Raw genomic sequence first — 18,127 nt, forward strand, 5'->3', positions numbered from 1 at the left:
ATGAAAAGAATATTTTTTCATAGTGATAGGTTAATTAATTTTTTTGCAGCTGAATTAATTATAGCAAAAGGTAAGAAATGATATTTTAAGCATAGCAGTTTTTTTTAATGTAAAGAAAATTTTTCAAGAAAGTTATTTAATAACACCAGGATTCAAAGTATGATATTTGATTAAACATTGTAATACTTTACCTTGTGAAATGCAGGTTAATCCAGTGTTGGCAAACCTTTTCAGCACTGAGTGCCAAAAGGGGAGTGTGTGCGCTGGAAACTGGAAGAACAGCCACCTGGTGCACATGTACGCATGAAGACCAGGTGGCTGGGGCGCATTTGCATGCTGTAAACCGAAAGAGCAGCCACCTGGCGTGCATTCACATGCTGGGAAGATGATCTTCTGATTTCAGGTGTGCATATGTGCACTGGCTAACTGGTCTTCTGGTTTCTGGCACGCATGCATGCATGTGTGAATACCAGCTGGCTGGTGCACATGCATGCACCTTAAACAGGAAGAGAATCTTCCTGGCACACACATGTGCACTGAGCGACTGCTTTCCCAGTTTCTGGTGCTCCCGCGTGCGTGAAGACCCACTGGCTGGCATGCCGCAACCCGGAGGAGCAATGGACAATGGCTCACGTCCCCGGAAACATAGCTCTGTGTGCCATTTCTGGCACGCGTGCCATAGGGTTAATCCAACCCTCCCTGCTTTTAATAGTCAACTTAAACTGGTAGTGCTTCCATTAGCCTCTGGCCCATCGCTTTCCTTGGGTGATCAACAAAGTCAATTAGATGTTATTATTTTAATTGATTAGTTTTTACTGTATTACATTTCCAACTGCTATATGAATACAAAGTACAGCCCAGAATATCTGTAAATTGGGTCAGTTATAAATGTCAATAAATAAAATATACATAAATAGACAAATAATTGTTACACTATAAAGTAGTCATGTTATAAGGAATTATTTATATTGCTTGCTTTTTCCTTCTAATTGTTTCTCTCAATTTTCATGGACCCATAGCAAACTCTAAAAAAATAGTCTTCCATGAATCCTGTAATAGTTGAGCCATGAATATTTATCTCAGGATTTCCAAGTATAATAAATCCAGATGTGGTGGATTGCAGCTACTATTACAGGCATCATGGCCAAAAGTGCCAGCTGAAGAGTCATCATTTTTCCCAGTCACAAAATGCAGACTAAAAAGAAAAGTGGAGAAAAAGAAAGAGCTACGATAAATTATATGAGAAAGAGAGACAGGGAGGGGGGAAAAAGAGAGTGAGTTTTTTTCCACTGGCCTATCTCCTAGTTTGGATGTACATTTTATTGGCATGATTTATTTCCATATATAGACGTTTATATATGAACTTAGTTCAACTTTTCTTTGCTTTGTTTCTTCCAAATATGTTGGGTTTATTTGATATAATCCTCTGATGACCACTGTATACTTGCTGGAGATTAGGTTTTAAGTAGAAATCTAAACTTCAAAAGTTTCTAGGCTGGAGAATAAAACTATAATATTTTTAAAAGTCCATCTGGCAATATGAAACACAGGCCCACAGAAATCCAGAAACTACACATTTAATTGTTGGCCTTGTAATACAGCAGTTAAGATAGTAAAGAATGTCAGTATCAACTCAGACTTTGCTGATAGATAATGTTTTTAATACTGCCGGCTTTTCAAAGCTATGCTTACCACCTACAACTGTGATGGCAAACCTATGGCACATATGCCACATGGAGCCATATTTGGTGGCACGCCAGCCGTCAGCTCCGGTGTGCATTCAAGCACTGGCCATCTGATTTTTCGCCCTTCCAGAGGGCTAGGGGAGGCCGTTTCTGATTGGGCCATTTGGGTCGTTTTTCGCCCTCCCCATGCTTCAGGAAAGCCTTCGGAGCCTGGGGAGGGGGGTCCCGTGCACATACGCTGGGGGGGGGGGAGTCACACATCCATGCACAGGTGGGTGGGGAGATTGGGCATGCGCACATGCACAATTTTGGCCGTAAGAAAAAGGTTCGCCATCACTACAGCAATCACTAGTAATGAAGGCAGAAATCATGGTTTATGTTGCATGCATCACATAGTATGTCCATAAATGAATTGGAATATAAAAGAAATATAAAACATGAAGAACGGTTGCAGGAACTGGGCATGGCTAGTCTAAGGAAAAGAAGTGCTAGGAGTGACATGATAGCAGTATTCCAGTATTTGAGGGGCTGCCACAAAGATGATGGGGTCAATTTATTTCCCAAAGCACCAGAAGCCAAGACAAGAAACAATAGATGGAAACTGATCAAGGAGAGAATTAACAAAGAAATAAGGAGAAACTTCCTAACAGTGAGAACAATTAACTAGCGGAACAGCTTGCCTTCAGAAGCTGTAGGTGCTTCATCAATGGAGGTTTTTAAGAAAAGACTGGACAGCCACTTGTCTTAAATTGTATAGGTCCCCTGATTGAGCAGGTGGTTGGACTAGAAGACCAAGATCCCTTCCAGCTCTATTCTGGTTGTGATTGTTTGTATTTGCATACGTTTCCCAAGCAGAATGTTCTGTGGTCTTTGCTGAACAACTTATTGTAGAGAAAAAAAGTTCACCTCTTGAATTCTATGTAGAACCTGACTATACTGGTGACACGGTGATACTAATGGTGATAAAATATATCCTTCATCTCAAGAAAATGGTATGTATAGAGTTGAATGTTTTCCTCTAGAAAGATTGGGAAGTGAATATACCTATAGAACTTTACAATCGCTCATTTAGATTTACATGTTCCCTTCCTTTTCTTTCCTATATTATTTCAAGTCATCACATTTAACACAATGTTCAGGTTGTTGTTTCACTGAAGAATATGGAACTGCATGTAATAGGGGAAATATTTTTCTGGAATTATTTGAGCAATTAAACTTAAGTCTACTGGTAGCCCTCGACTTACCTTTTTTTTGGAGTATAAGATGCACCAGAGTGTAAGACGCACCAAGGTTTTGAAGAGACAAATTAAAAAAAAGGTTTTTGCACTCTGCAAACCTCCCAAAAATGGCCCGTTTTTTGCGGAAATGGGCGCATTTCCCCCCCAAAAGGCATGAATAGCCTTTAGTGGGTTTGCAAAGTGCCCTTGGGGGGGGTGCCCCCCCAAATGAGCAAAAAAGGGCCCGACCTTTGCAAAAACGGCGCTGTTTTTTGTAAAAAAAATTGCACGCATAGCCTTTAGGAGGCTTATAGAGTACTCCTGGGGGCTGGGGGGAGGGCAAAATTGAGCAAAAAGGGGCCCATTTTTTTCTCATTTCTGCCTTCCCTAGCCCCCAGGAGCTCTCTGAAAGCTTTCTAGAGGCTCTGCATGGCCATTTTGGTGAAGGGGGTGGGGCTTTGGAAGGCAAAAAATGCTGTATTCAATGTATAAGACGCAACCAGATTTTCAGCCTCTTTTTTTGAAGGAAAAAGGTGCATCTTATACTCCAAAAAATACAGAACACCCATTTGTTTAGTGGCCAAACTTACAATGGCACTGCAAAAAAGTGATTTATGACCATTGTTCATACTCACAACCATTGCAGGTCACCATGGTCACGTGACCAAAATACAGACACTTGGCAACCAGCCTGTGTTTATGATGATTATAGCATTGTAGGTTCATGGGATTCCATTTTTGTGATCTTCTGACAAGCAAAGTCCATGGGGAAGTAAGATTAACTTATAACTGTGGTACTAACTTAAAAACATAAGTGCCTCACTTAATGACTGTGGCATGAAAGGTCATAAAACTGAGGCAAAACTCATTTAACATTTAATGGTCTTAATATAGCAACAGAAATTTTGGGCTCAATTGTGTTATAAATTAAGGATTACCTGCAGTGGTGGGATCCTGCCAATTTAACAACCAGTTCGGTGATCGCATGGTCTGGGTGCATGTGCAGTTTTAACAAAACTTACCTTCCACATTACTTCTGGGGAGTAACACAGCTGAGGCACAGCAATCCGCTCTCTGTGCGAATCAGCTGAAAGGATATAGGTAAGTAAAGTGCAAGGGTGGGTGGGGGGGCCCACTTGACCGTCAGAGCTACTGGTTTGCCCGAACCAGTCCAAACCGGCTGAATCCAACCCCTGATCACCTGTGCTACTATAACAGCTGGATTTGGCACCGAGGAAATCCAAGCTGTCTAAATACATACGCAAATGTTTTATTCTATTTTGTTTTTATACTCAATGTTTATGTACTGACACCATTCACTCAAATTTTGCTGGCAACAATACAAAGATTCCTACTCCAATTTCATTTACATTTTCATTTTTGGAACAGTTTTTAACAATATGATAGAATCTCCTCCCCACTCCTTAAATCGTCATCCAGTTTAAGGATGGAAGAATTCTCTCCTTTTGATTTATTCACTGATCCTCTGAGTGGATTGTAGTCTCAGGATTTCAAAAATTAACAGACAGTGGGACACATCCAGAGGAGGAGAATGGAAATTGTGAAAAGCCTATAGAACATGAAGAAAAATGGACTTTGGCATGGTTTGCTCAGAAAAGAGGGAATTAAGAGGAAATATGATAGCTATCTTAACATATTTGAAAGTCTGTCAAACAGATGTCTGAGGAAATATATTTTCTTTTGCTTCATTCTGAGGCCTGATACAACAGGTTCAAATTATACAAAAAGGGATTTTGGCTAAATATTAGAACTCTCTGGCAGTACAAGCTGTTTAACTATACCAACTGAAATAGGGAGGATGTGTCCATTTTTCATTAGTGGTTTTAAAGAAAGACAGAACTGCAGTTTAATGTTCAATTTCTAGCATCACTAGATTAAATGCGATGACCTCCCAATTATTTAAAACCTGCCACAGCTTTCGGCAACTTGTTTATTTGTGTCTTACCCCTGTGTTAATTAAGCACAAATGTATCTCTGATAAAATACTGCAGAAGAACACATTTTTTCTTCCTGCCAAATTATACTTTTGCATCCTTAATGGAAGCAGCCAGAAAAAAGAATTTTGACACAATCATTTGCTTATTACATTTCTAGATTGCTGCAGCAAACGCAGCTTCTGACCATATGCAGGATTAAAAGGAGAGGACAATTTTCCAGGGAAAAATGCTTGATAAAGACTGACAGGGTGATGGTTCCTAGAATCTTTTCTGAACATTGCGCTTATGCAATGTAGTCATGGTAGCAGAAGGTGGTATCATGAATTTTGTTATTCTGAAATTATTTCCCCTTTTGGAATGTTTGGAATGAAGGAATATTAAAAATTCATTTAAAAAATAGTCCCCAAAGCTGCCATTTGAAGTAGAAATCCAGTAGATTCAGGAAATCCAATGTAAGAGATTCCCATATATTTTATTAAAGAGTATCAATATATCCCAGGGATCAGCAACCTGCGGCTCTGGAGCTGTATGTGGCTCTTTTATCCTCCTGCTGCGGCTCCCTCTTGCCAGTTGGCTCCACAACTGATAGGGCTTTCGGGTAGGACAGGTAGAGGAAAAAGGATGCTGTGCTAGGAAGAGACACTGGTGAGGGAACCGGACTTCCTGTTGCATTCAGAATTGACCAGAGGGCTTCTGATTAGAACCTTTGTGGCTCTTTGAGTGTTTAAGGTTGCTGATCCCTGATATATACATACTATATATTCCTCCTCCTTTCCTTTGGTTCAGGCTGCATTGCAATGATTTTTGCCTTGTAAAAATGCTCTCCCCCACCACTGCACAAAACATATTGCAGAGCTACATACAATATAATAGTTTTAAAGACATAATAATCGTGTTGGCCTATCCGGGGGGAAAAACAACAGGAATCCACATTATGGTAATGATACTTCTGATATTATCAAATGATGCAGAAGAAGTTGCAGAAATCTGCATCAAGGTAGGATGTTACAAGAAGCAGAGAACAAGAAAACCACCCAAAAAATGTCCTAGGATAGTAGCTGAAACTCAGAATATATTGCACCTGTTGCTCACAAATAGGTTCTGTTTTAAGTCCAAATCTCAGTTGCAGACCTCATGGAAACAAAATCTTATCTTAGTTGCAAGAAGTTTTGGAGTGTCCTGCTTCTTCCCCATTCCTTGGTTTTTGTCACATTTTGCTTTAGAAAAACTTTTGGAAGAATGTGGTGGAATTTTTGTACCAGTTTAGTTAGTCTTAATAAGGAGATTAGTCATTTATGAATACAATAACTTGAAACTTTGCTTTGCGTTGAAATGGGAGTGAGGGAATCTACTCAATTTACAGAAGGAAAGATTCAAGCTAGTATCTTGTTCTTATTGTAAACAGATATGGCCACAACATATAATATTTAATATTGTGGTAATTACTGAAAGTACATAAAGAATTATATTTACAGGCAGAATATATATTTTATGTACAAAACTACAGTATCAGAATTGGCAAAGGTCAAGTGCATTTTTATATAGTTTTACAATATGCAATTTTTTTTCTCTGCCTTACATACATGGAAAGCAATAAATAGGTCTTGTAGAGGAATGGACTGAAAGAGAGAAAAAAAACTACAAAATTCTTTTTAGAGATAAACAGCAGGGCATAGAAAAACAACATGACAACATGGCAAAATTACAGAGAAATGAAGCAAACCGTTTTTTTTTTTCCAGTGATGCATAGATGCTTTTGATTCACATCAAGAAAATCCAACTTTGTTCGGTGGTTTCTAGAATGAAACAGGAATTCTTCACATCTGAAATGAAGGAACGTTTTGAGGTGTTTGTATTACAAGATGATTTTGGCTTTACTACATCAAATAGACTGACTTTTAGGGTGCAAAAACTAAAATAATTTGCATTATTAGTCTTCAATTTCAAAGCTATTTGAGAATCTTAATTAGCAGTCAATTAGTTGCTTGGAAAGGTGATACTGTTTCATTTGGGATTAAGGAACATTTAAGGAACATTGCATCTCTCAAATGACAGATTCCCTCAGGCTAATCTTGCAGAGGTCATACATCCACCAAAGGAAACCAATGGAAGTTTCTAAAAGAAGAATGTAGAAATATCCCTTTTTCCTAATTGTCATTGCCCTCTATCTGTCTATACATTTGTCTATCCATCCATCTCTCTATCCATCCATCCATCTAACCATCCATCCATCTATCCATCCATCTATCCATCCGTCCGTCCGTCCGTCCGTCCATCTATCCATCCATCCATCTATACATCCCTCCATCTGTCTATCCATCCATCAGAGGCATCCTCACTGCAGAGAACATCATATTTCATGTTATCTTTCGTTTTCTAAATGACCTAATTACAGTAGCACATTTCCAAGCCTACTCAGATACTACCCATGACTGACACTGAGAATCTGCTCTGTTTTGGATTTTCTGAACTGCAAGCAGAGTCCTCTACGTTATGTATCCCTCAATCTATCCATCCATCCGTCTATCCATCCATCCATCAGTCTATCCATCTATCCATCTATCCATCCATCTATCCATCCATCCATCCATCTATCCATCCATTAGTCTATCCACCAACCATCCTTCTATCCATCCACTCATCCATCTATTCATCCATCTGTCTATCCATTTGTCTATCCACCCACATCTATCTATCTATCTATCTATCTATCTATCTATCTATCTATCTATCTATCTATCTATCTATCTATCTATCTATCTATCTATCTTTAATCTATCTATCTATCTTAATCTATCTATCTATCTATCTATCTATCTATCTATCTATCTATCTATCTATCTATCTATCTATCTATCTCCCAGCCACCCATCTCTTTGTTGAGGTCTTTTGAAATGACCCCTTTCACCAACTAATCAATCATCTATCTCTGAATTATAGCATTCATGGACATCTGTCTTATGTAGTTAATTCAAAACTCTTTGTAGTTCACTGTTCTGTCAGTGGCATCCTCCCCGCAGAGAACATCATATTTTTATGTTATCTTTCATTTTCTAAATGACCTTTGCATAATTTCAGTAGCCCATCTCCAAGGCTACCCAGATGCTACCCATGACTGACACTGAGAATCTGCTCTGTTTTGGATTTTCTGAACTGCAAGCAGAGTCTTCTAAGGTACTTATCCACTTGTCTTCTTTGCTTTGGGAACACATAACAACATTTGCTCCAAACCTTTAAGCTACATACGGAAAAGGTTATCTGCTTTTTTTCCCAACGAAATGCTATTGACTGCCACTGAAAATAAGAAATATTCATTCAGCATCTAGCAGATAGAAATAAAAAATTGAGCATACTCATTTGTTGCCTTGGCACGAGGAGGAATCGTTATGTTGCCGAGTTTTATTCCTTCCCTGAGAAGTCTGCTCTGCTAAGAAAAAAATGAAAATATGCACAATTTCAGTAAAGGTCCAGATATAGTTGTACTGAAGTTTTCTGCCTTAGCCATTGGCCACTGCAGTCAGTGAAAAAGAACTAAATAAATTAAAGGTACTTTTTTTTGTAAAAAAAAAAAAAGGATGGCCTACATTGTTGTGGCCCATTAGCAGTCACCAAAGCTGGCAGCAGATTCAGACAGTGAGGAGGCTGGGGAGGAACATGGGCCAGTCCTAGAGTCTGGGGAAGACTCTGATGAGGGCTCTGTGTTAGAGGCAGAGAGGGGGGGCAGAACTGTATGCCAGTTATCAGCTGCCTTCAGAGTCAGACATCAATGAGGCAGATGAACAGCTGGAGCCTGTTCCCAGTGTGCGCATGCACAGAGTTGCCAGACGAACAGAACAACTAAAGAGCAGGGGTCGGCTTGGGAGTAAGGCCAGACAATGAATAACCCTTCCCAGAGGAGATAAAAGAGAAGCGAAAGGGGAATGGAGTTTGCAGGAGACAATTAGTTTGCTAATTGGTTATATCGGCCTGTCAGCTCTCTAAGTCAGATAAGGTCTGTGACCATAAATCCTCCTTTGAAAGACTTTGCCGGCTATGAATGAGCAGCATTCACTGTAAATTAGTAAAAGGGTTTTTTGTCGGGACAAGGAGTTTGTTTCATGCTCTTGGGAAGCCTCGCTCAGAACATATTATATGTTAATCTAGCAGAGCCACAAGGCACCTTCATACGCAACTGAGTAATAAGAACAGGTACTCATTTAAGATTGTAAGGGGAAAAAACCCACCTAAATTATTTTGCTTAAATATAGAAATATCCCACATCACTACTCAGGAAGAGGGTGGGATATATATCCCACCAATTTGATGACTCCCAACCCAGAAGCAACTTAATCCCAACTCAAAGGGAACCCATTGAAATCACTCTTCTAAGCCCATTGGGAAGTACTGCAGTCTTTAGGCTGCCGTCTGATAACCAATGGGAGTACTCACACTGGTTTGAAGGATTCCAAAGGTAATGACATGCCTAAAGGCAAGTCATAGGAGGAAAGGGTCAAGAAACTGAACATGCCTAGCCCAGAAGGAAAATAAAGATTAATGGGGAACAGCAGTGGTTTAAAATACGCAGGAGATGAAAAACAGAATACAAACATCATGCTAAAATAGAATTTTGCAAAATTTCAAAACCTTTCAAAAACTACTAAGCATCATTGATCTGTTGAGTCATAATTACAGAATAGAGAATCTACACTCCATAATAAACTGGATTATTAATGGGGAAAGTGGAGCTGGATTGCAATGCTTTTTCTCTCTCAATATGGGCTTCTAAGATCAGTCAAGGGGAAATAGACTGGAGTATTGTAGTTTGTAATTGTAGTTAAGGGCAGCAGTGAAATCCTCTGAAGTCTGCTACCGAGCATGCGCTCTGAAGGGCGTGTTTGAAGCGCGCCCATGCAGCACTAAAAAAATAACATTTTGAAGCCTTCCGAGTCTGCAAAAGTAAGTAGAACAGTGAGGGGGAATCCACTGTGCTACCCGATTTATATTAGCTAGAAAGCAGGAAATCTGAAGATTCTACCTAATATAAATTGCGCGTCACAGCTGATCGTCGCCTAGCTGATTGTCGGAAATACTGGTTCCCCCCCCCGAACTGGTAGCATTTTTAAACTGAACCGGTAGCATTCCACCCCTGGTTAAGGGGCCACTGTGTAGTTTAATATATACAGTAGTTTCCCCAGCCTGAAGTCCCTCTCCCCATACCCTGACTTTTAACTTTTGAAATTCAGAACAATGATAGTTCTACTTTTAAAATGCTGGGAACCAAAGTTAACAGCTGAAGAGGTTGCTCTTCAACCTGAAGATGACTTTGCTAATTAAATCCAAGTTATTTTGCACCAAAGAGGAATTATTTTAATCAGTGTAGAAATAATCCTCAGCTATGGTGAAACAATCTTATTTTCCCGTTACATGCCACATCTGTTCCCATCGGACTATAATATTGTTGCCCATCTTTCTTGCATTTCTGTTTCATAAAACAGCTGTTCCCTGGATGCTCAGTTTTGACATCTGAAAGAGGGAGGCTCATTTCCTTCAGAAAAGTTGGATAAAAGGTAAATGTGATTACATGTATAAGAGAAAAATCTCAGGGGAGATTTGGAGACTTAAGAGAATTTTTTTTTTTTACTTCTTGGGCTTTTTAAAAACTGAATATTTCACAAGATCAGAAAGGGCAAAGTGGATTTCATACTTATGGAAATGTGTGAACTGAAAGTGCATTAAAGTTTTGAAAAGCCAACTGCAAAAAGTGTATTAAATATGAATCAAATTAACTAGTGTGAGAGGGAAGAGAAAAAGAAAAACGGTTCCTAAAGTGCCAATGGCTCAGACGTATTCCAAATATAGTGTGCATACAACACGGTTCAGTAATGGGTTTACTAAGCATTTGCTCAGCAGAAGAAAACTTTAGAGTCAGATTGGAAAATTTAGAAGCCTTCTGAGGCCCAGAAGCTCTCTTTTCCATTTATTACTTTTTAAAAAAACTGTCAATGTTATCTTTCTTTTACGCCAAGTCTGAAAATATTATGTCTAAAAACAGTTTGATAATTTCATACTTGTGGTTTTCAAACTGTTTTCTGAAATCCAGGGTGTCAAACTCGATTTCATTGAGGGCTGCATCAGGGTTGTGTTTGTGAACTTGCAGGGATGGAATGGGCGTGGCCAGAGTGGGTGTGGCCAGGTCAACATAATTCATGTCGGGGGGGGCACCTGTAGTGGCCAAATGCTAAGGCAGGACCTCCCTCAGACCCTCCCTCACTCTCATTATAATCTCATTATAAATGGGGCCCGGGAGGGCCGTGGCTGAAAATGGGGTCATTCCTTTGCCTTTTCCAGGGTGGCCTTACCCGCAGGCTGGTTGCAGCCCACGGGCGTTGAGTTTCACACCCCTGATTTAGAAGAAGGCCCCAACCATATTTTTTTTTGCTGTTCTGTTTTCCAGAAAATGGCTAAAACTTACATGAGAGGCATAATCATATCCAAATGGGGTATCAAGTATGCTGAACAATTTTTTTGGTATCATTTTGTCCATGCATCTTTCATTTAGAGAAGCCTTCAGATTGTTAGGGCTGTGCATTTTTTGAAGAATTGGAAGAAGTGCATTAGGTTTGTATGAGCAGAGCATCTTTAATACTATTTATTAAAGTAGCCCAACTGGATTCAGAGCTTTTAAAAACTCAGTGGGTCCTTCTCATTTACATTAAGGCTCTTGAAAGCAGTGGCCTCTTTTATTCTGCATTTGTGAAGAAGCCCCAAACTAATTGGGTTGATTTAATGAATAGTAGATATGTGCTAGTTTCATACAAGGTTCCAATCTTTTTCAAGCAAGTATATAAATGCAGGCCTAATAGTTTAATCTGTTTAATTCCGACTGAATGCTTAAAAGCTTGGTCTTACTTCTCAACCTGACCAGTAATGAATAAGGATGACTTACCTGAGTCTGAAGAAGTTGTCTTAACAGAAATGAGTTTCACATTCTCTTTATCCGATGGGGCTCTGTTGGGAGGTGTTGCATGATTGACAAATGTCTCATGATGGCAAAGGATACATGATATGAAAGTGGATATAGGATGATGCAGGACAGGAGAACTGATAGACTGTTGGCAGGATCTAACATGGAGCTTTTCCTGTCTAGCTTTGCTTCTTCTCTGACATCTTATCCTCACATTTTGTTTACTCTCGTTCCTTTTATAGGAGACTGAACTACCAAGGCTGATTTACTTCAACCGTGGTGATGGAATACAGATAGTTCTCAACTTATGACTATCCATTTAATCACTCTTCCAAATTATAGCTGTGCTGAAAAAGACTTGACTTATGACAAGTCCTTGCACTTATGACTGTTGTAGTGTCCCTATGGTCAAAATTCTTGGCAACCGGTACATATTTATGACAGTTACGTGTCATAATTGCCATTTAGAAACTTACTAGGAAGCTTCCAACAGGCTAAGTCAATGGGGGAAGCCAGATTCACTTTATGACCACATATGTTACTTAACAACCAGGGAATAAAGGTCACAAAATCAGGTGTGACTTGCTTAATGACTGCAGCACTTAGCAGTGGAGGTACCCATCCCAAGTACCTAATTGTGGTTGGGTACTTGGTAAGGAAGCTGAGGATTGTAGCATCCTTTATCATGTCTAATAGCAGCAGGTCACTCTGGAGAATCCAAGTGAGCCAGATAGACACTGAGCTGCAAATGGCTTGGCAATTCGGGAGGAACCACAAAGCCACTACCATTGAGCGGCTGCAATTGCACACTATTGTCCATTGCCCCATTTTGTCTAAAATAAGAAATGCAAGTAAGCCGCCATAGGAATGGGCAATTCCATCAATGCTTCACGTTTTTGCAGATATGTTCCATTTGGTCCTTCTCAGCTTCAGTTCAAGTCCAATTCACTGAACTTGGGAAATTCTTGTGTATTTTGATGTACATGCCTACTTTTCTTTAATACAAATAATTTTCACAATGTAAGTCAGATTGTACACTGTTTCCATGAACTTGAATATATATTTGATTGGTGTCTTTTTTCTAATGTATTCATTTTAAATAATGAGAAATTGTATTAGAAAATTTGATTCTGCATATTGGTTAAAAAAAGGTGAAATTAGATATGTTTTCATTAAACGTGTATTGAGTTAATTTCTCCCTTCTCCTACTAGAAAGGTCCTGGGATGTCTTGTTCTCTCTGTAACCTTGCTTGTCCTCCCTGGAGTGAATGTGTCAGGAAATTTCTTTCTTTCTTTGTGGGCAACTGATTGGATTTCTGTGCTGGATTGGAAAAACAAAAAACACCTAGCAAAAAACCCTAAATCTGGCTTCAATTCCAGGAATATTTTTTTTTTTTTTTAGAAAAACCAAATTCCTATTTCCAAGGCCAGCATAAAAAGACAGAGGATTATATCTTGCTCCCAATGGGAAGTAGGAGATGATCTGTTCCAACATAGATTTATTGAGAAGAATCATTTAATTCAGAGGAATTCAGACTGCATTTATTTGAAAAGCATTAGATTGCAACCTGAGGAGTTTTGGAAAGCCGTAGCAACTTGCATCTGACTTTCCTAAATATAAATAATTCCAGTAACAGATCATGGTCACAATTATGCACTTTCTTTGTCAATATTACATAAAACCTCAGCTCTGGGCAGGGCTGGGGAGTGGGGATAAAACCCAAACTTAGTTGAAAGCCAAGCCAAGCACAATATATTCATTACCTCATTTGGAGAATAGAGTTTTAAAAGATTGTCTTGAAGATTTTCCAGAGGTAAATGAATGAGCTCAAAGAGGATTTCAAAAATGGTATAATTGTTGTTACAGATGTCAGATTAGTATGTGGGTCAACAGTAAAGGCCGTGCTGAAACTTTCAAAGACATCTATCTGGATTAGCAAATCAACAGTTTAATTAAAACAATTGCACTTAGGTTTGTGCAAATTTGAATTTTTGGATCAGTATCCAAACAAAGAAAGAATAAGCCCAAGTCTGGACAAGTTAAAAATTGTTACAGAAATGGATGTGCTTTCTGGTGTTCTTAAAATTCAGGGTAAAATGTACAATAAATGCATTCAGATGGCCTGCAAACAATTTTAGAATCACTAAACATCATTGGCAAATTACCAAAGAATCATGCCCACATTGACAGGCTGTTTTTAAGACAATGAAGAAGTCAATTATCTCAACTGCTCTCACCCTGAAATTTTAGAGTCAAAATAATGGTATGGTGGTAACTATAGGTAATACCTGTGCTGAGTGCTGGGCCAGTAATATAATTTAAGCAGTTTACTGCTATAACTAAAGTTGTGCAAAGGGATTCCTTGAAAATCTGTTTATCTGTGGCTTGAGAAATGGGATAGTTTTTGTGAATTCTTTCAATGACAAAGTGGGGAGACAAATTCTCCAGCATTTTCTTACAGATGGGGGGTGAATACCAACAAAGAGAGTGATAAAATTGTCTCTTCTATTAAATTTATGTGTCACCTATCTCAAAGCAACTCTGGATAACTTCTTTAGTTGCAAATAATAGTAATAATCTGTTTTTTGTATCCTTACAAAGATTACTAGTAATAATCTGTTTTTGTATCCTTATAAATCCTACAACTAAATTGCAGTGGTCCTATTTATTTACTTATTTATTTATTCATATCCCACCTTTATTATTTTTACAAATAAAGTGGTGAATATATCTAAAACTGCTTCTTCTTCCCATTTTCCCCACAACAACCCTGTGAGGTATATATAAAAGGCAAAGGTTCCCCTCGCACATATGTGCTAGTCATTTCCAACTCTAGGGGTGGTGCTCATCTCCATTTCAAAGCTGAAGAGCCAGCGCTGTCCGAAGACATCTCTGTGGTCATGTGGCCAGTATGGCACACATGGAACGCTCTTACTTTTCCACCAAAGCTAGTTCCTGTTTTTCTACTTGCATTTTTACATGCTTTCGAACTGTTAGGTTGGCAAAAGCTGGGACAAGTAACGGGAGCTTACTCCATTATGCGGTGCTAGGGATTCGAACCGCCGAACTAATGACCTTTTATCTCAGCATCTTAGTCACTGAGCCATCACATCCCTTTTGTATTACATATAGACACAGACAATAAAATATTTGGATGAAATTCCAGAAAGTTACATTTTCCGAGGAGTGTTGGGGGTGGGTGGGTTAAAAAAGTTTTTAAGGAAATGTTATTGCTGCACCAAGTAGAATAATGACTATGAGTGAAGCTTGGTCACATACTGTAAATCAAAGTACAGATGAGAGAGATTGCAGCTGACTTGAAACTCCACAGAGTATCTGCATGCAAGTTATGTAATTTTAATTCCCACACTCTACCTTTTCACTCTCAAAATTACATTCATCTAGAAGAAATGAGACTTGACTGTTGAATGATAAATGTAGAAGACTAGAAGGTCAGGTGAATAGCACCACTCTTTTCAAAATTGGGTCGTTAAAGAAACTGTAAGCTAACATGTTTAACATGTTTTAACATAAATGAGCAAAGTGGATGGAAGAAAAGGGAAAAAAAACTTACTGTTCAGTTCCATTCTCTTGCCTCTCTGGAAGGAATTTAAATTCACATTATCTTTCTAGTCCACCATGATAAATCACATCATCTTTCTACATTTCTAGTTCTACATGATATGTCACAGACCTTTTCCTTGTATCTATCACGGTTTTTTGTTCTTCTTATCTAGAGACTCTTGAAATACAAAAACTGAGTGTGGTCTAAAAACAGTAATAATTTTCAAAGGTTTTATAGATGAATATTCTGAAGCAATTTGAATCTAATTATAATTTATTCTAAGAAGGTTTAGAACTGATTCCAATTGTTTAATTCTGGTCCATTTTTTTAACAGTTGTTCTTGTAAATAGTATCAGCAACTGAAATCTAATCTGTGAAGCACGTGAGACACCCAGCAATCTTTAGTAACAGATGCTACTGTTCAGTTTCTATATCTTTATAAGGAAGCTTTTCTAGCAGATCTCTTAAGAGTAGGTTGGTTGGGCAATGAGGATGTACCCTTAAGAGTTTGTAGGATAGCAATAGCACTTACACTTATATACTACTTTACAGCCTTCTCTAAGAGGTTTATAGGGTCAGCCTATTGCCCCCAACAATCTGGGTCCTCATTTTACCCACCTCGGAAGGATGGAAGGCTGAGTCAACCTTGAGCCGGGTGAGATGTGAACTGCCAAATTGCAGGCAGTCAGCAGAAGTAGCCTGCAGTACTGCACTCTAACCACTGTGCCACCAAGGCTCATGAACTTTAGCTTTAGGGTTCTAGATCTTCTTTCACCTAATTTCAGAAGGACTTTAAGAGAGATCAGGTTAGGCTTTAAGCAAATAAAACCTGAAACTACTAGACATGAAAGGGCCTTTCACTGAATCCAACTTCCTCCTCTATGCAGGAATCCAGAGTAAAGGATCCCCAACAGATGGTTTCCTAGTATGTCACGGAACACATTGTCCTATGTCTTATATTCTGCAACAATTAGGAACAGTTTTTATCTTCCCCATTATAATCTCTCAGCTATAATGTAGTTCCTTGATCTTCTTACTCATGGCTAAGTTCTGTTCTGTTCTATTCTATTCTATTCTATTCTATTCTATTCTATTCTATTCTATTCTATTCTATTCTAAATATTGTTAGCACCTATAGTTTTAAGTGTATGTTTCTTTGATCATTCTTTCTACTATCTCTGAACCTGTTCCATGAATGAATTGTATCTTAAAAGCAATACATGCAGAACTACCTGCCATATTTGTGATGGGAACCCACCAAAGTAGAACCAATTAGAAAAAAAAATATTTCACAAAATCTGGAAACTATTTCTTTAATGTTCAGTTGGCATCTAAAATACTTTCTCAAATACTTTAAAGCAAAGCCAGATACCCTCATCCTGTGTCTGTGCATTACATTATGTCATATATACACTTTAATTTTTACAGAATACATACATACCTGGCGTTGTCTTCAAGCACATTCGGTACAGTGCCATTAAAAGGAATACGATGACACTTATTACTATTAGGGCAATGACAACTGGCAAAATTATACCTGTATGTAATGAAAGTATTTATTTTATTTCATATACCTTATGATACATGCATATCTTAAGAGTAGGTATAAAATATGAAATTAAAATATAAAATATGAAATATAAAACATCTTTCCAAACCACCCTTGATATCTTCATTGAGGATTCTTCAAAAACTTAGTTCTAGTACTATCATAAGCATTAAGCCAGATGGATGACCTTGAATTAGTCATTTTCTCCCAGCCCTAGGAGGGACTTGTCCATGCAGTCTCGGGGAATCAGCACTAACTTGGTAAAGTTAAAGGTAAAGGTTCCCCTCGCACATATGTGCTAGTCATTCCCGACTCTAGGGGATGTTGCTGATCTCCATTTCAAAGCTGAAGAGCCAGCACTTTCCGAAGACATCTCCATGGTCATATGGCCGGCATGACTAAATGCCGAAGGCACACAGAATGCTGTTGCCTTCCCACCAAAGGTGGTCCCTATTTTTCTACCTGCATTTTTACATGCTTTCGAACTGCTAGGTTGCCAGAAGCTGGGACAAGTAACAGGAGCTCACTCCATTATGCGGCACTAAGGATTTGAACAGCTGATCGACAAGCTCAGCGTCTTAGCCAGGGAGCCACCGCGTCCCTAGAACTGACTTGAAGGCATCCTAAAAAATCAATTTGTTAGGCTTTCTATATTTCAGTATAACCACTGGGTGGCAGGCAAAGAGCCTTAATGAAAGTGTCTGTGTGTGGGGGTGTTTTTCTGTCCTGCTCAAAAGTCTCTGCAGTAAATAGCAGTATCCTGATTTCCAGAATTTAAGATCAAGATGATTTCCACCCCTCCCCCATGAATCAGAAGAACAAATTACAAATGGGAGTGTATATCTCTTCCTCAGCATAATACTAGTTTCTGCAAATATGTTTAAGAGAGTGAATATTGTTCTCCCTCCCCCTCTCTCTCCATCCATTGTTGAATACAGATAGTCCTCGACTTACGACCCACAGTTGAGCCCAAAAGTTCTGTTGTTAAATGAGAAATCTTGCCACACTTATTAACTGAATCACTGCAGTTGATAAACTAGTAACCCGCTTGTTAAGGGAATCTGACCTTCCCATGGACTGGCTGTGAGAAGGTCACAACAGAAGGGACACAGTAATGGCCATAAATATGAACTAGTTGCCAAGCGTCTGAACTCTGACCCCAGGGTCATGGGGAAGGTGCAAAAGGTCATAATGGTGAAACATGATCAC

General features: G+C 38.8%; 1 protein-coding gene across 5 annotated transcripts in view; it reads right to left on the minus strand.

The window, feature by feature from the left end:
• Positions 1 to 4,257: 4,257 nt before the first annotated feature.
• The window catches only part of EMCN (endomucin), a 45,611-nt gene continuing 31,741 nt past the window's right edge, over positions 4,258 to 18,127 (minus strand). The window contains exons 9-14 of one of the 5 annotated variants that reach the window (XM_087724148.1): positions 16,811 to 16,906; positions 15,379 to 15,403; positions 11,786 to 11,847; positions 9,289 to 9,367; positions 8,214 to 8,284; positions 4,258 to 6,683 (exon numbers count right to left, since the gene is read on the minus strand). In XM_087724148.1, the coding sequence (XP_087580274.1) occupies positions 8,260 to 8,284; positions 9,289 to 9,367; positions 11,786 to 11,847; positions 15,379 to 15,403; positions 16,811 to 16,906 (287 nt within the window). In that variant the 3' untranslated portion in view covers positions 4,258 to 6,683; positions 8,214 to 8,259. Of the gene's footprint in view, positions 6,684 to 8,213; positions 8,288 to 9,288; positions 9,368 to 11,785; positions 11,848 to 12,612; positions 12,799 to 15,378; positions 15,404 to 16,810; positions 16,907 to 18,127 lie in introns of those variants that run through there. The other 4 variants (XM_087724147.1, XM_087724150.1, XM_087724149.1 and 1 more) reach the window with 4 other exon arrangements.

Source organism: Thamnophis sirtalis, unplaced genomic scaffold, assembly GCF_051295495.1.
Source record: "Thamnophis sirtalis isolate CommonGarterSnake01/CBP01778 unplaced genomic scaffold, rThaSir2_p1.2 scaffold_10, whole genome shotgun sequence".
Lineage (NCBI taxonomy): Eukaryota > Metazoa > Chordata > Lepidosauria > Squamata > Natricidae > Thamnophis > Thamnophis sirtalis.